Below are 21147 nucleotides of genomic sequence, written 5' to 3' on the forward strand. Positions count from 1 at the left end.
ATGAAATACCAAAATACAAAGAGTTCTATTATAGAATATAAGAGTTAAATTATATCAATAGTTTTGGCTATAAAACCAAAGAAAGATAATGGTACATATGGATACATGCAGCTGATACATGCATGCTGGCCGATTTTTAAAAATTCTGATTATTCCATCGCAATTCCAGTGTGTAGTTCTGACTTCATTTAAGCGTTTTCTAAATAGTTCTGGCGATAAACATTTTGGAAATTTCGTAAACAATTTTTATCGTCCGATAACGGTACATATGTTGTGACCATCTGACTCATGAGTGATGGCACAACTTCGTTGTGTTCTCTATTAGATTTTCCGAATAAATGAACTATCCCTGATAATCAAGCATGCTTCCCAAAATTATTCAATTTAATGTTGAGCACAAATTTTTTACTAGTATGACTTGCTGTGTATTTTCTTAATAATCATGCATATTCAACACGAGGGCAAATTTAAAACATTTCATGTCAGCAGATTCAGAGCAAACGGAGAACAACTGTTGCTTATTTTATTGTTAATAAAATGACTTTCATTCATAGAAAACTTTTATCATTCATTTTCGAAAACGTAACAGCAACATGACAAATCATTGATAGCAAATACATGGCAAGTTAGCAGCAACACATGAATTCACGAAATGCCATACCACAGGCAAATGACTTATACATTTTGTTCTAAATTTGCTGAAACTAATGCTGAAACTAATGCGCTCTATTTTCGGCAATATGGCAGTAACAACACAGATAGATAGCTAACAGGAATCTTATCTCAAGAATCATGTTCAGTAAGCTAATCTTTAGCGTCATCACTTCTCACCAAATACGAGTTGAACGCCAAACACGAGAGAGAGCGTGCCATTCTTTCTCTCATTTTTACTTAATTCATAATATTTACTCGTAATTATAATTCGTGGAATTCGATCGTTCAGCCCCAGAATCGGTAGAGGGGATATAAGCGGGAAGGATATCGGAGGACGAGAGAGATAGGCTGAAAAAACTGCACATAAGGTAACAAAGAAAAGAATAACAAATATATTCTCTCAACGTCAAATTATAGATGGTCTTTATAATGTACAATCTTTGAGCCAGGCTTTTCTTTTGGGGCCCGGCAACGAAAATAACGAAATCTAATTGTATATGCATCGATTAAATAAGATCACAAGATTTCGATGTTACCGAAGTTCTTACTATTATCGGATACTAAAGACAAATAAATGCGACACAAATATGTTACAACTAAGATTGTATCGTCAATAAGCAGAAGCTCGTATAATCACCAAGGATGATATAACATGAAGAAATAATAGCTACGCGACACGGAATATTTCTCTACGCGGAAATGATCTTGAGGCCGCGAGAAACAAAGTTTCTTTCTCAATACACAATTATACAGATATAATTTGGCTGTAGCAAGGGGCGAGTGCTACTTTGGCAACAGATAGTTCTCTAAAAATGGTCTTCGAGCGGATAGCACACGACTTGCAATCACTATTACGCGACAGCCGAAAAGTCGGCCGCTTGAAATCTCCAGAATTCTTAATACGCGATCCATCCGACGAAGTCTCGTGATCGGCGGTTTTACAAATAATGTGACACTCGTCTCACCAAGTTTGCTTCTCTTCGATTTCTCCAATCTCTCGACCCAGTCATCTCGGTAATTTCTCGCGTCATCGCAAGGATCGTTCGTCCTCCTTTACAATGGCAACATTCTGGCTCGGCCACAATACGAGTGCCGACCGGGATTTTTCCGTGGATCCACGCAGGCCATTAGACCCCCCTCTAATTAGGACCATATCATGCGTCGATTGCCTTTGTTGCTCACGCGATCCTGCGAATCGCGTAAGTCTTCGTGGGTCGTAGCGCGATATGGCACGTATTTCAAATTAGAAGGAGACTTTATTACAGGCTGCCTCTTGGTCATTCCAAATGTTAAATGTTGCTTCGCTACGGCGGATTCATATTTCAGCGTCTTTTTTTCGACGGACATAAAGAAATACAGAACGATCTGCGTGTACTGAGCTCCCAGATGAGATGATTTTAGTGAATCCTCTTCAAATTTTCTTGTGCCTGATCGGGTGAGACGACAAAAATATAAAAAGAAATATCGCAGATCATGATTAGATCCGTTAGCGATAGCAAAAATATAAATTTGGAGATTAAATTAGAAAAGTAAATTATAATATACCGAGAGGTTGATCACTGAGATATTTTTGTATAAGGGCTAGATAATTCAGCGGTAATCTAAACGAAACGACTTGGGTAATCCAAGGTAATTTTTGGTAAATCTAAATAATCTTTAGCGTTCTCAAGTAATCTAATAGGAAATCCTAAAGGCCTTAGTAGAAAGCTTATAATCTTAAGACTTATAACTTAAGTAACATCTTATGTCTTTAGTAATGCATAGTAACTATGTATCTTATGATTTATGTCTTAAAGGCATATAAATACGTGGTACCTTTAAAACATAAGACTGTCTTATGAGTTACTAAAACCATAAGATTTAAATTATAAGACGCTGTGTTAAAATTATAAATCAGCTTTCTGCTAAAGCCCTATGTAATCTAATGGTAATATTAAATAATCTGTAATTTAATTTAATTTTAATTCTAAATATTCTAGATATTCTTAAAGTAGTCTCAGCTAAACTGAGATAATCTAAGGTGATCTTTAATTTTTTAAGTTAGTCATTGACAAGCATTTTGTATCTTTTTATAATAATATACTAATCAAATGTTTAAAATAAAATTTCTGTTTAAAAATTTAGAAGTTTTTAAGTGACTGCAAAAAGATAATAATAAAGAAGTTAAGAATAGATATCTATATATTTTGATCCTATTAATATGCATGATGTTAACTATTTCTCAATCTGATTGAAAATTGATTATAAAACAATTTAAAAAAAATTTAGTTACATCAGGACTTTAATAATGTTTAAGTATTGTAACGTTTTCACCGTTCGTCACAAGGGTCGTTTGATTTGATCGGAAATAGCGCGGTATTTTCGTCCTTCCGACGCGGAGGGCGGGCGTCTCGGCGCTTATCGCGATTTCTGAGCAATTTTTATTGTCGTGTTTCGCGGAAAATTATTAGGTGTTGGAATTAATTCGTAGCGTTTTTAAATGAAAGAATGTTATTTATTTCACATGAGCATTAAAAAATACATTAATGAAAGTACTTCCTATCACTTGTAAAACGCTACGAATTAATTCCAACACCTAATATTATTTCTTTTGCGAGTTTCTTTAGAACTTTGTTATCGACGGTTAAGAGAGACAATTTATACTTATGAAGCTTCGTCTTACGGACGAATCATCTTCACAGACATCGAGGAAGAGGATCATAGACGCACATTGAAGGCATCAGATCACTCCAGGAAGTGACATCGCTTTGACTTTTTGCAATAATCTATTTGTGATCATATGATCCTGTTGCCGAATTTCTTCTAGGCACTCGTTAAAGAGGGAATGACTCGAGCGGCATGAGGAGATGGATCTACTCGCTACCATAAATCGAGCAAGAGACCCCACCAACGGTACTGCAAAGGAGCCTTTGCGGGGAATGGAAAAGAAAACTTTCCAACGGAGGGGCCATCATATTCTAGAGACCCTCCACCCGGATAATGCGGAGGAAAATCTTGCGAGCAGCCGCAAAAGATGTCAACCACCAATCATATCCCGCGTGCAGGATACAGAGCGCGCGACGCGACAGCGACTCGCGAAGGCTGTTAATTACTTGTGAATTATGTTTGTGATATTTAAAATATGCAAGCGCACCGCGTCATCATCGTTGTTATTAGCCAAAAGCCAATGCAGTGGCATCCGACTGGTATTCGACCGAGAATGCATATATGTAGAATGCATCGTTACATATTCAGGGTATATTTGAAATAATGCCTACTAATCATATATATTTTTTTTGTTACTCAATGAACAATGTCTAAAATCGATGTAGAAAACAACTTAAAAATATATAAAGATTATGCGTTTCGCATAATCGGGTTTTCTCCGTGTCCAAGAATGGATCTGGACTGATAAATATGATCCCAATGTGCATCTCGTTGAAAAAGTGTTGCGCAAAAGGGGGAATGAAGTTTACGTGAAATAGTTGGGATTTAATAATTCGCACAATTCGTGGATACATAAAGACAATGTGTCGTAAAACTTATATTTATTATAAAAATATGAATATATATATATATTAGATACGTATTATATATATTAGATACGTCAGTGGATTAGTTTGCTGCACTTTGATAATTTTAAACACTCCGTGTTCCAATTCGGAACCTTTATTGTAATCTTTATCACAGACTGTCTTGAATTTGCTTACACGCACTGAATTATCCACTTTGTATCGCACGGGTGCGGCAATCTTTACGCGATTGTAAACGATTGTGTAGTTAAGAGCCTGTCAGCGATCGCGGGGTAATGTCGACGGGATGCATACCGATAGTTTCACTTGCGCGCGTTGTAATTTCATGCGAGACGCGGCAGGATCAATCCATTTGTAATAGTAATACTTGGTAAGTTATAAGGCTTGAAAATTACAGTATCACTGGCATTAGCATTACTCAAGGTATCCGACCTTATAACTCGAAAAGTACTTAATAAAAAATTATTTTATTATAGTGTTTTGAAAAACTCGAGGAAAGCTACAAGAATATGCAATGAAAAATTGGAGGTTAAAAAAATTCAAAGTGACCTTGCCCTGACCTTGACACCATCCAAGGTCAAACTTGATACCATCTTATGTCCCCTCGAAGTCACAAAACTTTTGTCTGAAATATTTTTCGATTTAACGCAGTGTTTCTGAGATATTTGAATGGATCCTTTAAAATGAAACATCCTGTATATAACGTGTATTCTGTATAATCGAGAGATTCCGTGTCATTTTTAATGTTTAAGCCACTTATTTGTTTTTTTTATAAAAATCATTTCAGACGTCAATCTTTTATGTAAAAAATCTTTATCTAAAATATTTATGTTTTCCCAATCGAATTTATGTGAGAAATCAAGTCATTATTGTGTGCAGTAATAATTGAAGTTGTGTTTCAGTTACTGTGATTTCTGTGTTCTTTAATGCGTGCTTTTAAAATTCTACTTGTTTGTCCCATGTATGACGCATTGCAATCCTTGCAATTTATTTTATATACAACATTGGAATGTGACAGAGTGAGGAGCTCGTCCTTTTGAATGCGGATGAATTTCTTTATAATAAATACCTTTGTCATGCTTATATAAGAACTTTTATTAAAAAACGTAAATCAATTTACAAGGACTCCTTATTGTTCCAAAGAAATTTAACGATAATGGAGCAATAGGAGTTAAGCGCGGTAGTTGTTGCGCAAATAATATACAGATATAACACAAAACTCTATTAAATTAACACGTTTACATGTTTTGGCTCATTTTTGAGCTCTTTTCAGAGACATAAATCACTCTTATTAATATAATCTATACGTAATAATTATCTATACGTAATAATCTTGCCATAGTGAGCTCCCTCCACTACACTAAAAAATCCCTACACAAGAATTAAACTCAGATGAATGTTAAAAAGAAAAGAAAATTTTTTTGAACCTTAATAATTTTCAATTACAATGAAAGTAAAGAAGTTCACCACGAATAGAATATACCATATCGCAAACATTAAACACAAATCTAGTCAAAAATTAGTTCTTGATTTGTTGGCCAGTCAGTGTCAGATTAAGTGTACTATTTTTTAAAAGTTAGTTAAAATTTCTTAATTTTAAAACTCTAAAGTTCTCATTATTTAATTAAAAAAAAGAGAAATCAGACAACAATCAATAGTCAAGATATAAAGACTTAGTTTCTATGCAAAATACAACACTGAATGACTGGAATCAAAACAAGTTAACATTTATAGCTTGTCAATAATCGGAAAGTAGACCTTGGGAAACATCTCCATATCCATCTATAAAAGCTCATGTGTCTGTCTGCTGATGTATAACATCTCCGAAAGCCTATTTTTTTTTTTATACTGAGGCTTCTTATCCAGAATTGCAACATTCTCTCAATTAAACTCATGGTCCTCTTGCTACCGGTGATCAGTTATGACCGAACGGGTAGATATATTCCATCAGATAAGGATCTTATGCTGCGTGATTCTCGACTTTAGCTTCATTTTCCCTACGGTACACTGAAGTGGACATGAATCTGTTACAATTGGGAAGGAATACTAGAGTTTTTATGAAAGACATGAATAATAGGATTATTTTTACTCGAGCTGATAAGAATAACATGACGATAGCACTGGGTAGACAGATATATGTTTTAAAAGTAAAACTGAGATGCTTCAAGATGTTGATACTAATGAAGTCATTAGAAAAAAATCCTACTAAGAAAATTTTAACAGGTTTACATACTGGTGAGGTGGAAAGATGCGAATTATATATCTAATTCTAAATACAGAATATTGTTATGTAGCTCATGTGATACTTCTTAGAACCTATGCTCTTCTAAAAATACATAAGCAAAATTGTCCTTTTCGCATAATAGTTTCCTCAATAAATAGTCCTCTATATTCATTAGCCGCGGTTAGTCCCTCCAATGCGGCTTCATAATCCGCGAGGGACAGCTTCGATTGGAAGTAGCAGGCGAGGACGTCGATGGCTCCTCACTCGGCCTAGACATAGCAATCCCCCTGGCGATGGGGGAGGGAACCTTTCGTGTACCTCTAACGGTCACCTAGTGCCATTGATCCCCCCCGCTATCCTTCCCGAATCCCCAATCCAAACTCTTGACAATTCAGGGACTCAGTACGATTTGCAGGGGCTTTGCACTCTCATGCGGTGTACCCCTGCCATCCACACTAATAGCAGCAGCCCGTACGGTCTATCGGTGTTTCGGCAACCTTGGCCATTCTCCTCTTTTTCCTCTCTATCATAGTGGTCCACAGCTCCGCTGTCTGTCTATTTGTAGAAGCTATCGTAGTCTTAAGTAGTATCGCCTGCCAGGGCCCTAGGTGGCTTTGGATTTGGCCTTACCATCTTTTACCTCCCCTCATATTACTTTGTGCAGACGCACCCTTATCTGGGACAGGTTTTAGCCCGCAATGGTCAAGGACCTTCAGGAAGATCGCCCTTTCGATCGTCCGGTTCAGTGAGATCTACCTCAATCCCCGATATCCTGTGAGCCGGGTTTTCTCCTCCTTTTTCTTCTCACCGGTGATTTTACCGATGGTCGTGATGTTATCATCCTCTGCGTTATAACTTCCGGGGCTCCTCCAGACGCTTTTCCTTCTCTAACAGTGAGGATCAGAAAACCTCAGGAAGCCAGGCGGAATGTACTTTGTGGAATGTACGGTGTCTTTATAGTGGGGGAGAAGGGTGTAGTATCCCCCCCCCCCTTTTTATCTTGCTCCGCTGCGGTTTGGAAAGTTTCGCGGATTCCCCAAGAATCGGTGGTGGTGATTTTGCTTTCTTGCCTAAGCAAGAGCGTCCTCACGTGCCTTCTTGGCAATGCCTCGTATCTCCTCCTAAGCTGGAGCTTCTCCCTATACAGAGTAATCTGCTTCTTGAGGAGCATGATCTTCCACTCCTGCCTTCCAAGACAGATATTCTGCGGGGCGCTGTCTACTGCACGCTTTCCGAGGATGTCGCATGCGGCGATGAGGTCACTGCTTATCAAAGGTGACTCACGATATCACTTTTTATATTCTTGGACTTCTCGATGGATTTTACAATACATTCAATAACCTTATTGGCCTGGTCCACAATAACCTTCGGGGATTGCTGCTCGAGTTCCATCAAGAAGTCCTGCGTAATCCAACCTTTTTACGTTTCTCTTGGAGGGGGGCTTCGCGATGAAGGCCGCGTCTTTAACAAGCGTTTCGCCTACCAGGCTTTCGCTCGGCGCGTTTACTTTTCGTAAATGATCCTCGTGCGTAGAGTCAAGCACTGATCTCTCCCGCTTCTTGGAGGTACTCTCCTTTGAGGAGCCTGGCCCCTCTTTGTGCGATAGCACAATTGATAGCTTTATCTGCCTTCTTCTTTGAGGAGGTTACGAACGGAGCACCACACCTCCCTCACGCGGTCGGAACACGCATGCCTCTTCCGCCTCTCCTTTCGTCCGAGCTTTTGCAAAGCAAGTCCTCTGCTCTTGTAGTTCAAAGATTCGTTCAGTCATTTTTGAATTAATCCCACTCTCCACAGCGGCTCCGCCAGTCGGGCATGCTCTCCCTTCCTCAGAGATATGACCTAGGAAGGGCCCTGAGTTCCCCCGAGAGGCTGGTATGTGCCACGGACAGAATGGGCATCTGAGCCCTTTACACACCGTGAGCGAGGAAAAGTGCAAGCCCAAGTCCTTAGGCCTCGGTAGTCGCGCGTTTCTAGGGACGTACACAAAAATTATACAAGCATTTAAGATTCAGCTAGACCTTTTAAGGCTTTGATTTCTTAGTTTGTATTAAAACTTTAAGTCAATAGAAGTTATGTATACGTACATATATATAAAAATCACTTTTGTTTTTTCTATACCAAAAATTATATTCAGAGTGAATCAGAGTCGTTGAACCAACTTTTTGCCCTATGAGAAAATTATTAACTTCATACCTATTAGATTATAATGTGCATGCAGATTATCGATAATTTTCTTATAAGACTGTGTGCGAGAGCGCACCGCGCGAAAGATTCGAGTGAGAAAAAGGCACACGGTTGATATGATAAGCGACAGTAAAGAGAACTTCGTTTCTTTGTAATTTAACAAAAGAATTTTCTTTAATATGCACAATTACAAAGTCAAAAAAATATAATTAATTAAATATTAGATTAACAGAATATTAAATTCGGTCACCTTTTCCAATACAATTTGGAATCACGGTAATAAAAATTCTCGGCGATTTTCTCGAAAGATTCGTTTTATAGCGATTTCACTAAGCGGTTAGCACGGCGATTTTACGAAGCGAGATTATAACTCTAAGAACTCTAAGAACTTTTTCGAAGTAAGAAGGAGGACGGCGAGATCGAAGCATTTATTGCTTTCGGCCTGAGCTTTCTTTTTCGGGAAAAATCCAATCAAAATTTGCCACAATCATAATTATTACGTGGCATTAGGTGTACAAAATTGATTGGCGCTTTGGATTCTTTTCTAACGACGTTCAACGTAACAGTCATGCGCGACAGAAAATCCGTGCGTGCGATTGGTGACAGCGCGTGATGTATTCGTTGGAGCGCGGCGCTCGCGTGCGCGAATTGAATCGTTCTAGAACTTTCGATTGTCCGTTGCCGGTAACGACAACTTGTTTGCGTGAAACGAATTGTTTTTAAAAAGAACAAAGAACGACGAATTCGATGATTTTAACGAGGATTAAGATCATGCTCGAGATGAAATCACGAGCTCAATTTATGCATGCGTTCAATGACAATTAATGTCGGTCGACTGAAAGAATTCTTGCTTTTCTTTCGAATTACCGATCTCAAACAACTGGTTCAACTTTCAATGACTCTGGTTCACCCTGTATATATCTTGATGATCACTGGCGAGATAAACTCACATATAATATATGAAAAAAGTTTTTGAAAAGCTTAAAAAAGCGTATGTTATATTTGATTTTTGAAATTATGTCAAAATGGAGCATTATGTTAAAAGAATTTTATCTCTTAAGCATGCAGCACACGATGCTTGTTTTCTTGTTGTATTCCTAGCTGGATTAGAATCTTACTATCGTATTGGTTACGGTACTAGAGTTAGCATCGTAGCCAATATAATGGCAAAAATTTATTCTAACTATCAATCCAGCAAGGAAACAAACATTGTGTGCCGCCGGTTAGAAAGGTTTATTTTTTTTTAGGACCTGGAGTTGATGTTCCTGCTCCTGATATGGGCACCGGTGAACGCGAAATGTCTTGGATAGCCGATACTTATGCGAAAACTATTGGCCATCTCGACATCAACGCTCACGCTTGTGTCACTGGCAAACCCATCAATCAGGGTGGCATTCATGGTCGCATTTCTGCGACAGGACGTGGAGTGTTCCACGGATTAGAAAATTTCATCAACGAAGCTAGTTATATGAGCATGATTGGTATGTTTATGAATTAATTAGCTAGTTTATTTTAATTTTCATTTATATATTAGGTGTACAAATAAGTTTCCGCCGTTTTTTATCAAAAATTAAGCATTTTTGTGAAAGAACGATACATAATGTTTTATTGATGTAAGTAAAATGTAAGTGCAAGTTCTTTTTGCGTTTGGCACGAATCTTCATTCAATAATGCTTCCAATTCCGTGTCTTCGTACACTTTCGGCCTTCCGCTACGTTCTTTATCTTCGATGTCAAATTCACCGTTCTTAAATTTTTGAAACCATTCACGACAACTTCTCTCACTTAAGGCAGCCTCACCATATGCTTCTACAAGCAATCGATGAACCTCAGCTGCAGATTTCTTCAAATTAAAGAAGTAAATCAAAAGTTTCCGCAAATGACGCTTATTTAGCTCAAAACTCGCATTTTCGCACAAAAAGAAATATGATGCTGATACAAAATCGCTAGTATTTCAAGGTTATGTTGTTGACAGATGTCCAACCTTACGATATAATGTTTTACATCAGACAATTTTAACCATAGCTTGCTAGTGGCGCCATCTTTTGTCAAACGGCGGAAACTTATTTGTACACCTAATAGAATGCATGAAAAGACATTTAATTATTATATTAAAATTGTATTTGTAGGTATCGGGTTTTTAAGTTCTGTGAGTGAATTCTGTATATACTTCATTGAAATTTTGTTAGATGTGACCATACAGACTTTTGTAAATAAACTGCTAACTCAATGTGATAGAAAGAGATGAACCAGATTTCGAGCTATCTTGTTTTGTTTCTTGTATACATATGTATGCATTCTATCTGTGAGTATACGATACGAACTAAGCAATGATTTTTCATGTGATTTATACATATGCGAGTATGTGAAATTAAACATGGCGCTACCCTACGTCTGTCTTCTAACATGGCGGCAAAGTTGACAGTCTATTTATAGAAGTCTGTGACATTATAAGTCAGAATTAATTGAAGATGAAGACCATAGACATATAAGATAGACTCAGCATTAGTTATATATACCTGAGTTTAGCAGAACGATGCGAGAGGCAAAATATTGAAGCAATCTATTTTCTACGCGTGCATCTTGACAGTAAACTTTGATAATACTCAAGAATTCTATCTTTGTCACCGATTTTAACAAAATTACTCATTCGATGTGGTTTTGCACGAAATAAACGAATCTGGCAAAACAAAGTAACGCTCTGCTCCGTAAACCGTAATATTAATCATTGAAGTTAATGACTATTTAGATTAGAAAATCTGTCACATCGATGGTATAGAGCATGAGAACATGTAAGTTAGGCCAGAATACCCAGCAAACGAGAATAGATTGAAATAGATTAAAATGGATTCAGATTTTCAGAAATACGTATTCATAAATGTTAAAATGAATTCTTTTCAATTTTGAATGCATTTATATTCATTTATAGGAATAGCATGGAGTATATCTCTATGCTTTTCAATCTAAAAATAATATGGTATTTTGTGTACATTAAATAATATTAGTCAATTCAAAATTGTGAATAGAAAATGCAGTTTTTTAATTCAATTGAATCTAAAAATAATATCAGCCATTTCTGTGCATCGTGAATACTGCACAATTCAAAATTCTAAATAGGAAATGCAGTTTTTTTTTCCAATTGAATAAAAAAAGTTTTTATTTAAAAATGAACCATAAATGCTACTTAATTTATTCAAAATTATGAAATTACGAAATTCTTCATTTTAATCCAACTAAGTTCAAAAAAATCTTATAACATAAAAATAATTTAGTTATGTTCTTTATTTCTTTTTGATTAGAAATAAAATGAATGATCGATGTTAAATACTGGCAAATCAAACCGAGCACATCCCGAATATTATTCTGATTGTGGCGCAAGACCGGCCAAGCGAGATTAGGTTATCCGTTTTTTACTCAATGCCCAATATCGTCTTATAGTAATGTAAATTGTTTATATTTCATTATATTTGTTAAATGATGATATTTTTATTATATTCATGTAATTTCGTGCGCTAGATTAACTGGTTATAATTGAAGTACACAATGAATAACATACTTCGATACTCTTTTTTAATTGAAGAAGTGATGTAGCAGGTAAAAAATTCATAATCCAGAGGTCTCAAGTTCGAATCCCATTAAGGTGCGTTTTTTAATATAAGTTAATTTCAGATATAATTATTATAAATATCTTAGGAATAAAATTTATAAGCCTTAAATATAAATAATTTTTTTTTTTCGAATATTAAACTAGTGTCAGCTCGGATCCCATCCATTTCAATCTATTTCAATTCAATCAATTCATTTCAATCCATTTTCATGATTTAAAGTACGCATTCAAAAAATTTCAATCTATTTTAACCCATTCTTGTTTACTGAGATAAATATTTTTTGCTTTAATCTCATCCAAATCTGTGAGGAAGATAGAATTCTTGAGTATTACCCTTATTTTTATATCTTATTTTATTTTTTTCAGTTATATAAATGTCAAGATGCGTGCGCAGAGAAGGATAGATTGCTCCGATATTTTCTCTTGCACCGTTCTGCCAAATCCAGCATATACTATAGAAAAGTATATGGATGTTGGATCTATCTTACGTTTATGGTGAAGACGCACACACTAGTTTGTGAAATATGGGATGGTATGTGAAATGCACGTGAGATGCTATATCAAATTTACTTTACATGTAACATTTACTCAGGATTGGGAAGTAATGCATTACTTGTAACGACGTTACATTTTCGTTACTTTTTTTTGATAATAATTTTGTAACGCCGTTACTTTTTTTTTATTAGTGACGAAAAAGTAACAACGTAAAAATTTATTTATTGAATAACGAAATTGACCCCGTTACTCTCGTTACTTTTCTATAGCTCACGGCCATCACGGACAAGATTATAGGTAAAAAAAACTAAATAAACGAAAAACTTTTTGCCTGTTTTTGTTTCATTCAATATCCTCACTTTAGCATAAGAATACTAAAAATTAAAATATCTATTATATAATAAAATACCACAGAATTAAACATAAATATGTAAAATATTAATAAAAGTGTTCAAAGATGAATATCTTTCTAAATATCTTATATTTAATATATATTCTGTCTTAGCATTCTGTCTTAGAAGCCTGTTTTAAAAAAGTGTAGTTATGCAGAAGACAGGCTTATTCATCGATTTTGAAAATTAGGGTCATTTGACGCGTTCGTGCACGAAATGAATGAATCTGACAGATTTCTTTACCTCAATAGTCATCAATTTTAACCATTAATATTCTCGATTCGTCGAACAGAGCAATACTTATTTTTCTGCTAGATTCGTTCATTTCGTGCAAAAACGCGTCGAATGATCCTAATTTCATCAAAATTGGTGAATAGTCTCCATAATTACAAAAAAAAGTAACGGAAAATAACGATTTTTTATCGTTACTTTTAAGTAACGGTAACGCGTTACGTTTGAAAAGTAATTTTTCCCACTCTGGGGACTCACACACCTTACTTACATGTATTTTGAAGAAAATTAAGAGAACTGGTACAAAATTAATTTTTAAAGATTGGAAAATTATCTTTAATGAATAACATTTAATATGATCGTTTTGTCTTACAACCTTTTGAAAACGCGCCATTATGTCTGATTATTTTTTAAATCTTTAGATAATGATATAATTGCATGATGTGGACGGAAACGTTTTTGAATTTTTATCGCATTTTTTGTTTCCGCGAAAAACAATATTTTCACTTTTTACTCAACACATTAAGTTACTGTTCATTGTAGTTACTGTTCATTTCATAAACTGATGTGAACACTCTCACTTTCTCTCAATTCCGAATCATGATACTACTTCTAACAATTTTTACGAAATACAAAATATGTTCATGTAAAACAATTTGATATTCCACAAGTACAGTTTTAATGAGATAATACTAAGAAATAAATACTATTTTGCAACATGAGTGTAAATAGTCATTTCTGACGTATTTTTACATGTTGAATACAAATCTGTTGACAAAAGTTGGTTATTACGTCACAATTTAGAATAAAATGATTTCAAAAAGGCAAAAAACAACGATTTTAAAGGTATAGTTAATTTTTGCTTAATTTCATGAATGCTTTATCAAAGTATCAATTTTTAATTTTAAAATGCGTTCGAGTTCAGTTTAATATGATTTTTTGTTTTCAAAATATAAAAATTTGTAAATAGATACTATTCTTTTCTCATGTTCAACTTTGTTCGATAAAATTAATTTTTTCTTTCATTATGTATGGTAATAATCATATCCAACATATTTTTACTTGTTGAACATGAATCCGTTGGCAAAAGTCAGGAGATGTGCTAGTGTCTTACGCTAAGAGTACGCGCAGTGATAGCATAGCGTATGATTGTGTATCTTTATGCGATCCGTTTTCCAAACCACGATTATTGGATCTTAGTAAGGACTGAACCAATCAAGTTCTAAATAGGCTCAACCGATAGCTTCTACTCGAAATATATCATGATAGTATTTTTATGTTTTTTTTCTCTGCATGCTCTACACGAAAATATTGCGATGCAAAGTTCTGATGTGTGCAACTTTCGCGATTTCGTTTTAAGAAACTCCAATATCCTTTTGATATTTTTGGCGACATAAGAGGCGCTAGCAATGCATCAGTAAATACTGTTATATCTTATACACTTTCCAAGGGATTTAAACCACAGATTTCTATACTATACAATAGACCGCTAACTTTTCTCGGATATATGACTCCCAAAACCATGTACTGAATTCATGCGCGTGTGCGGTGTTAGAGGATCTTCGATCTAAACATATATAGGTCATATATGTGTTGTATACATGTTAGGTTACGTATCAGACTTCACCACCACATTGACATTACACTCTGCATTTAAATAATCAGCTCCTCTTAAAATCTTTCCTGCATATTCTTTTTCCTAAACCCTATACTTTCCTTACTGCCATTTTTGCTTTCTTTCCAATCTCTTTTATGTGCTCGTTATACTCACCTCTCAATGTAAAACCTAAATATTTTAAATTCCTAAACCTTTTCTATTTCCTTTCCTGCCCATTTCCATTTTTCTTTTCTCTCCCTTCCTCTCTTATTATCTACCATTATTTTTGTTTTTTCTGTATACAATTCTAATTTTCAATCTTCCAAAAATCTCCTGAAAGTTTCCTGAAAGATCATATCTTGTAATATCTTTCTACTTTTAACCACAAACACAATATCATTTGCATATATCAAGGACTATATTCTATTTCTTCCTACTTTTAAGAACTTTTCCACATATCTCTTTTTTTCTAGCTCTTTATCTAAATCTGCTATATACAAATTGAAAAGGAGTGGACTCATTACACATCCCTGCCTTATTCCTTTTCTTGTCCAAAACTTCTCCGTATCTTTGCCTCGTCCTTACTTTCACTCTATACCTCTATACCGTCATATATTTTTTTTATCCCCTTTACTAGAATCTCACTTATTCCTTTCTTTCTTAAAGTGTCCTATAACTTGCCTCTGTTCACTTTATCAAAAGTCGCCTTCAGATTCATGAATATCATGTATATTTTTCTCCCTTTTCTCTCTATACTCTACTAGAGCCCGGATTAAAGTTCTGAGATCGCATCAACCGTAGCTAGTTCTCCCTATTATCGCATTCCTCACCTCCGTGGCGCCGTCGCTCGCCACGGCTTCGGGCGAATGGCAATAGGGAGAATCATGAGGAACGCGCTATGGTTGACTGGTACGTCGGTCGATGAATAATTCGGGCTCTACTTATTACTATCTCTTTGTATCAAGCGCGTCAGTACAAAGATGTTATCCATCGTTGATTTTCCTCTTCTAAATCCTGCTTGATTTTCTGAAACTAGGTTTTTTATTTCTACCTCCTTCTCAAGCCTCTGTTCCTTAGGACCTCAGCATATATCTTGTAAGCTGTGTACAGGAGTGAATTCTCCTGTAATTTGTTACCCTACTCTCATCATCACTTTTGTACTACAGAACGACAATGCTTTCTTTCCATTCTTGTGGAAACGTACCTTTTTTTCATATCTTTTGTAGCAAATTCATCAACTTCCTTCATAACCCTTTTCCAATCCAACATATTTCTGCTTCCATTGGGATTCCATCCAAACATCCTGATGTTTTTCTTACTTTTACCGCTCTTTTTATTTCCTCCTTCTTCAATTTCTCTTTCTCCTCGATCTCCAGTTGTGTTGCATTTCTTGGTCTCCATCCGTCTCGTCCAATAACTTCTTAAAATATCTTCTCCATTCTTCTTTCTCTATGTTATTATTCAGGAGATGGTAATGTCTCCGGCCATGTTAAAAAAAAAAGACACTATAAGTCTCTTATACCGAGTCACCAAAGTTCATTTTTTGGGGGTATAGAATTACTAAAATATAAAAAATTTTGAATCATAATATATCCTAAAAGGCGGCATCGCCACGAGTAATTTGGATCAAAAGAAATAAAAATCGGTCAAGCCATACAAGCGGTCAAAAAGTGATGATTTTCGTAAAAATAAAGTCTTCTTCCTCTTCCTCTTCCTCTTCCTCTTCCTCCTCTTCTTTCTCCTCCTCCCCTCCCTCCTCCTCCTCCGTCCGCAGTCACATGCTCTCTTCTCTCTCACCTTTCACTCACATTTCCCCCAACTTCGACCAACTCCATCCCTCCCCTTCACCTCCCCTACCTCTACCCCTCTCTTTTTCGCCCCATCTAACTTTCTTTCGTCCTTTCTCATCTTCGTCTGCTGAAAGTGTCCGATGGTCATTCAGGGTCGTGAGTTTAATATGAGTTAGGATCATTTTAATTTTTTTAGATAGCTTTGTAATGCGTGATGGGTGACTGCTACAATTTTTCGAAGATTGTTCGGTATGATGATCTTCATAATGTATGAAAGGGTCAAGGTCATCGGAGATGAATTATCCTTCGATGGTCAATAAGGGTCATTATCTTGACTATATATGTCACGGTCAGCGTCATCGGAATTGAATTCCCTATTTCATTTTTATATAATAATAATTTCTTAACGTGAGATAGGTGATTGCTACTTCCGAAGGTTGCAGGAAATGTAGTGGGAAGACAACTATCGTACGCCGCAAGTCTATGTTAATAAGTAATAATTTCAGATTGAAAAAAGGAATAAAATTAAGTAAAAGTTACCGAAATATGATGAAAAGGCTATCCAAAGCATATAATTATAAAGAAAGACAAATTGAAAATAACAAACGGCGTTTCGAGCGCAATTGAATCAATGTTATAATTACAAAGTGACAAGTATATATATATATATATATATATATATATATATATATTTAAAAGAGAACGGTTTTAAACTGGATAAAGAGATAAAAAGATATATGTACAGACTTCTAGTGGATGTGTACTGATGGTCATTATCGCAACCTGTTATAAAGCTGACCTGTTATAAAGCATTACGTCTCAGTTGATGTAGCCTCGCAGAAATCCGCGAAGGCTGTCCAACACGCAGGGGAGCACATAACCGCCCTGACAATGGAGCTATATATCCTGTCAAAGACATCGAACCCCAACCGCTCAAAAAGTGACATCCTCTCCGCGGCCCAAGATGGGCAAAACCACAGCGTGTGCATCGCCGTATCCGCAGTATGTATGACAATGCGCATAAATCGGCGACGCGTTACGCTATCTCAAAAAGGTAGGCCTCAAAGCACCCATGACCCGTCAAAATCTGGGTCATGATGCGGATTGTATGAATATACTGAAATTAAAGAATGAGACTCTCCATCATCCACTCTCATGAACGCAACCATATTTTAATATTGTTCCATTTCACATGCGAGTATCAGATTAGGACATCTTCTGGAATGCCATGCAAATCCTAATCTGTGCAAGTCATATATTGCAACAATAAGCACTTTATCGCCTCATTTTCCTTTCATGAGGAATATTCGAGAAAATATCTACAAATTGATAGGCAATTATAAAAAGTTTCGTCAGTTGTTTTCAGCTTTGAGATTTGTCAATATGGATAAATTGCTTAAAATGTTCAATGATTTAAAGAATAAAGCAAGATGTTATTCAAGAAATTTAACGAATGTTAGTTTGGACGAGGAAAAGATTTTCTCGCAAAATTACGAAGCGTTTAAAGTTATAAAAAAGCGATTGTTGGATCTACTATGTCTCCCTTATATCTCATGCGAAAAATTATGTGTGAATAGAGACGTTTGTAAGCTTGAGAAGTTAAGGAAAATAGTATACCTTTTTGGAAACACCTGATAGCCTACGTAACAGAACAAAATATTCATATTGAATTCATTTGTAAGCTTTATTTGAACAAATTTCATAGAAGCCTGTTGCCTCCTGCTTGCATTTTGAATAATCTTGCTGTAAAACCATTAGAGGAGACCGGGACTGATAGACTCATTTTTCAGTTTCGAATTTTTCGAACAAACAAAATTAAGAGACTTATCGAAAAAATGAATTCTACACCAGTTACTACATACATTTGACTATTTAATAATATTTTAATAATAATATTTTAATAATATTTTAATAATAAAAATATTTTAATAATAATAATAATATTTTAATAATAATATATTTTACAATAATAATAAGAAACTGATAACTAATATAAAAAAAAAAATGCATTCCATCTGATTCAACTAGCCCTGGAACCGGGGTAATTCGACCAAGATTATTAAAATAAAGATTAATGTATAATATTTTAAGCTACATCTATTAGATTAATGCATTTTGGCTACATATTAATAAAACTTTTATAAAAATATATTTTAAAAACATTTGCTTCGCAAACAAATGTTCATTATTATAATTATGTAATGTATTAGAAAACTACATTAAGATATAAGTATATCACTGAAGAACAATGAATAAATTATAGAATATTATAAAATTTACGATAGAAAATTTTATATTAATAGATATAAATTATTTAATAAAAAGCGTGTTTTAACAATAATTTGGCGAAAGATGCGCTTCCAGTATATTTCCAGTATAGGGACGCTCTTGATCCAGAGCATCATGTGAATAGTCGGCGGCTCGGTCGTAGAGCCTCGAGCGGTGGATCACTCGCCGGAATCAGCCCGAAATGTGCAAATCTTTGCGAGCACTGCTCTACACGTTCCCGGAGTTTAGACATTTAAATTCGAGATATACAATTATATGTAAAACATTTTTTCCCAGATAAATGAATAAATATATAAATATATAAATATAATCAATATATATATATTTTTTTTTTTTATTATATTTATATATTTATATATTTATTTATTTATCTAGGAATCAGATGGAATGCATTTTTTTTTTCATATTAGTTATCAGTTTCTTATTATTAAAATATTATTATTATTAAAATATATATATATATATATATATATATATATCAATATATAAATATAAATAAATAAATAGTACAATTTTTGTTGTAACAACAATACTTATACGTATACCACTACCAACAATACTTATACGTATAGCTCAGCGGAATTCTCAGAGCACCTACGGAATTATTCCTTTTTTCCTAGAAAACACAATATAAATTTAAGGAATAATTGAATAATTCCAATAGGAATCCATTTTGAATAATTTTATAATACGTACTCTAATAAATTCTTGAAATCACGTTTGGCACTTGCTTGACAGTTTATGTTATTACTTTGAAACGAAGAGAGAAAAGGACATATATCAATCGTAGTAACATCATTTATTTCTTCGCAGTTAGCAGGTTTGAGTATACCTGAACGGTATTTCAACTCGCAAAAAGAGCATGGTTTGCCTAAAATGAGCATACTATATCAGTCCCTTTCATCATGATAACCGGGTTAATAGGTGCCGGTATATCATGGTAATACGTTGGGTTACCTGTGCGGTTGATAAAGCCGCCACAACGTCTATAAAATAACTATTTACACTCATGTAGCAAAAAAGGGTCAAAAGTTTGTTCCATAGTATAATTAGGTGGTATGGCATTTCATACGTCTTTGTATTATATTGAATTAGTTATTTATAAATTACAATATATGTAATATAACATTATATAATTATATAAATATTATAATCTTCTTCAGTCGTATTAAAAGCGCTATTATTTTACTAATTGTAAGAAGGTTTTAAATGTATCTGTGATCTAATATCATATTATGGTGTGTCAATATTTTAAAAAGTTTAAATAAACGCATAAATAAAGGATTATGATAATGTGCAGGTACTACGCCCGGCTGGGGAGGCAAAACATTTATTCTTCAAGGTTTTGGTAACGTGGGTTTGCACACTATGCGTTATTTACATCGCGCGGGCGCTGCATGTATAGGAGTAATCGAACACGATGGATCTATTTGTAATTCAGAAGGCATCGATCCAAAGGTACGTGACTGTTGTCTCTAGCATAACTATCTTAAATCTTTGTATGATTATATGACAGAATTGATGACAAAACTTTTTTTGTTTAATATTTTTATGCATTTCAGGAATTGGAGGAGTACCGTATAGAAACAGGTACTATCGTTGGTTTCCCTGGGGCCGAGCCATATAAAGGTGAAAATCTCATGTATGAGCCGTGTGATATATTTATACCTGCTGCCATAGAGAAAGTAATTACCAAAGAGAATGCGGGATGTATCCAGGTAAAGATTACTGCACGTAAAACTTATTTCTGTATGTTATAATTGTTAATATACTGGTTTCATAATTGTTCATCTACAGGTATATCAGATAGATATATTTTTTTTTTTAATTAAATGCCAAGGCATTTTTTACCTAATCTGCTTCATGTTCATATATATTAAGATTTCTCCATTGAGAATATCTTATAATTTAACACTCATAAATTTCTACTACGTATCGATCAATTCGAAGGGTTTCACCCTCTTGAGTTTTTTAATTAATCCACTTTGGTCCCATGCTCTTCTATATTAGAATGGTCCTGTAATCTTTTCTTGTGTTTTTGTGCAATTCTTTTAGTCTCAACAACGACTGTTTCCACTTCTAAATCTCTATGGAAGTCGTCGTTGCGCGTGTACCAAGGGGCACTAACAATGTTTCTGAGAACTTTGTTTTGAAATGTTTGGATTCTTTT

At 34.8% G+C, this 21147-nt stretch overlaps 1 protein-coding gene across 4 annotated transcripts in view; it reads left to right on the plus strand.

Moving 5' to 3' along the window:
* The window catches only part of Gdh (glutamate dehydrogenase, mitochondrial), a 121542-nt gene that overhangs the window by 80657 nt on the left and 19738 nt on the right, over nucleotides 1–21147 (plus strand). For all 4 annotated transcript variants that reach the window (XR_015546512.1, XM_087410748.1, XM_087410747.1 and 1 more), the window contains exons 3-5: nucleotides 9825–10058; nucleotides 20278–20435; nucleotides 20540–20695. Coding sequence is in view for 3 of the 4 variants with exons in the window: in XM_087410748.1 (XP_087266874.1) it covers nucleotides 9825–10058; nucleotides 20278–20435; nucleotides 20540–20695 (548 nt within the window). In the remaining variant the exon portion in view is untranslated. The remainder of the gene's footprint in view (nucleotides 1–9824; nucleotides 10059–20277; nucleotides 20436–20539; nucleotides 20696–21147) is intronic.

Source organism: Acromyrmex echinatior, chromosome 10 (assembly GCF_024713525.1).
Source record: "Acromyrmex echinatior isolate Ae372 chromosome 10, ASM2471352v2, whole genome shotgun sequence".
NCBI classification, from domain to species: Eukaryota; Metazoa; Arthropoda; class Insecta; order Hymenoptera; family Formicidae; genus Acromyrmex; species Acromyrmex echinatior.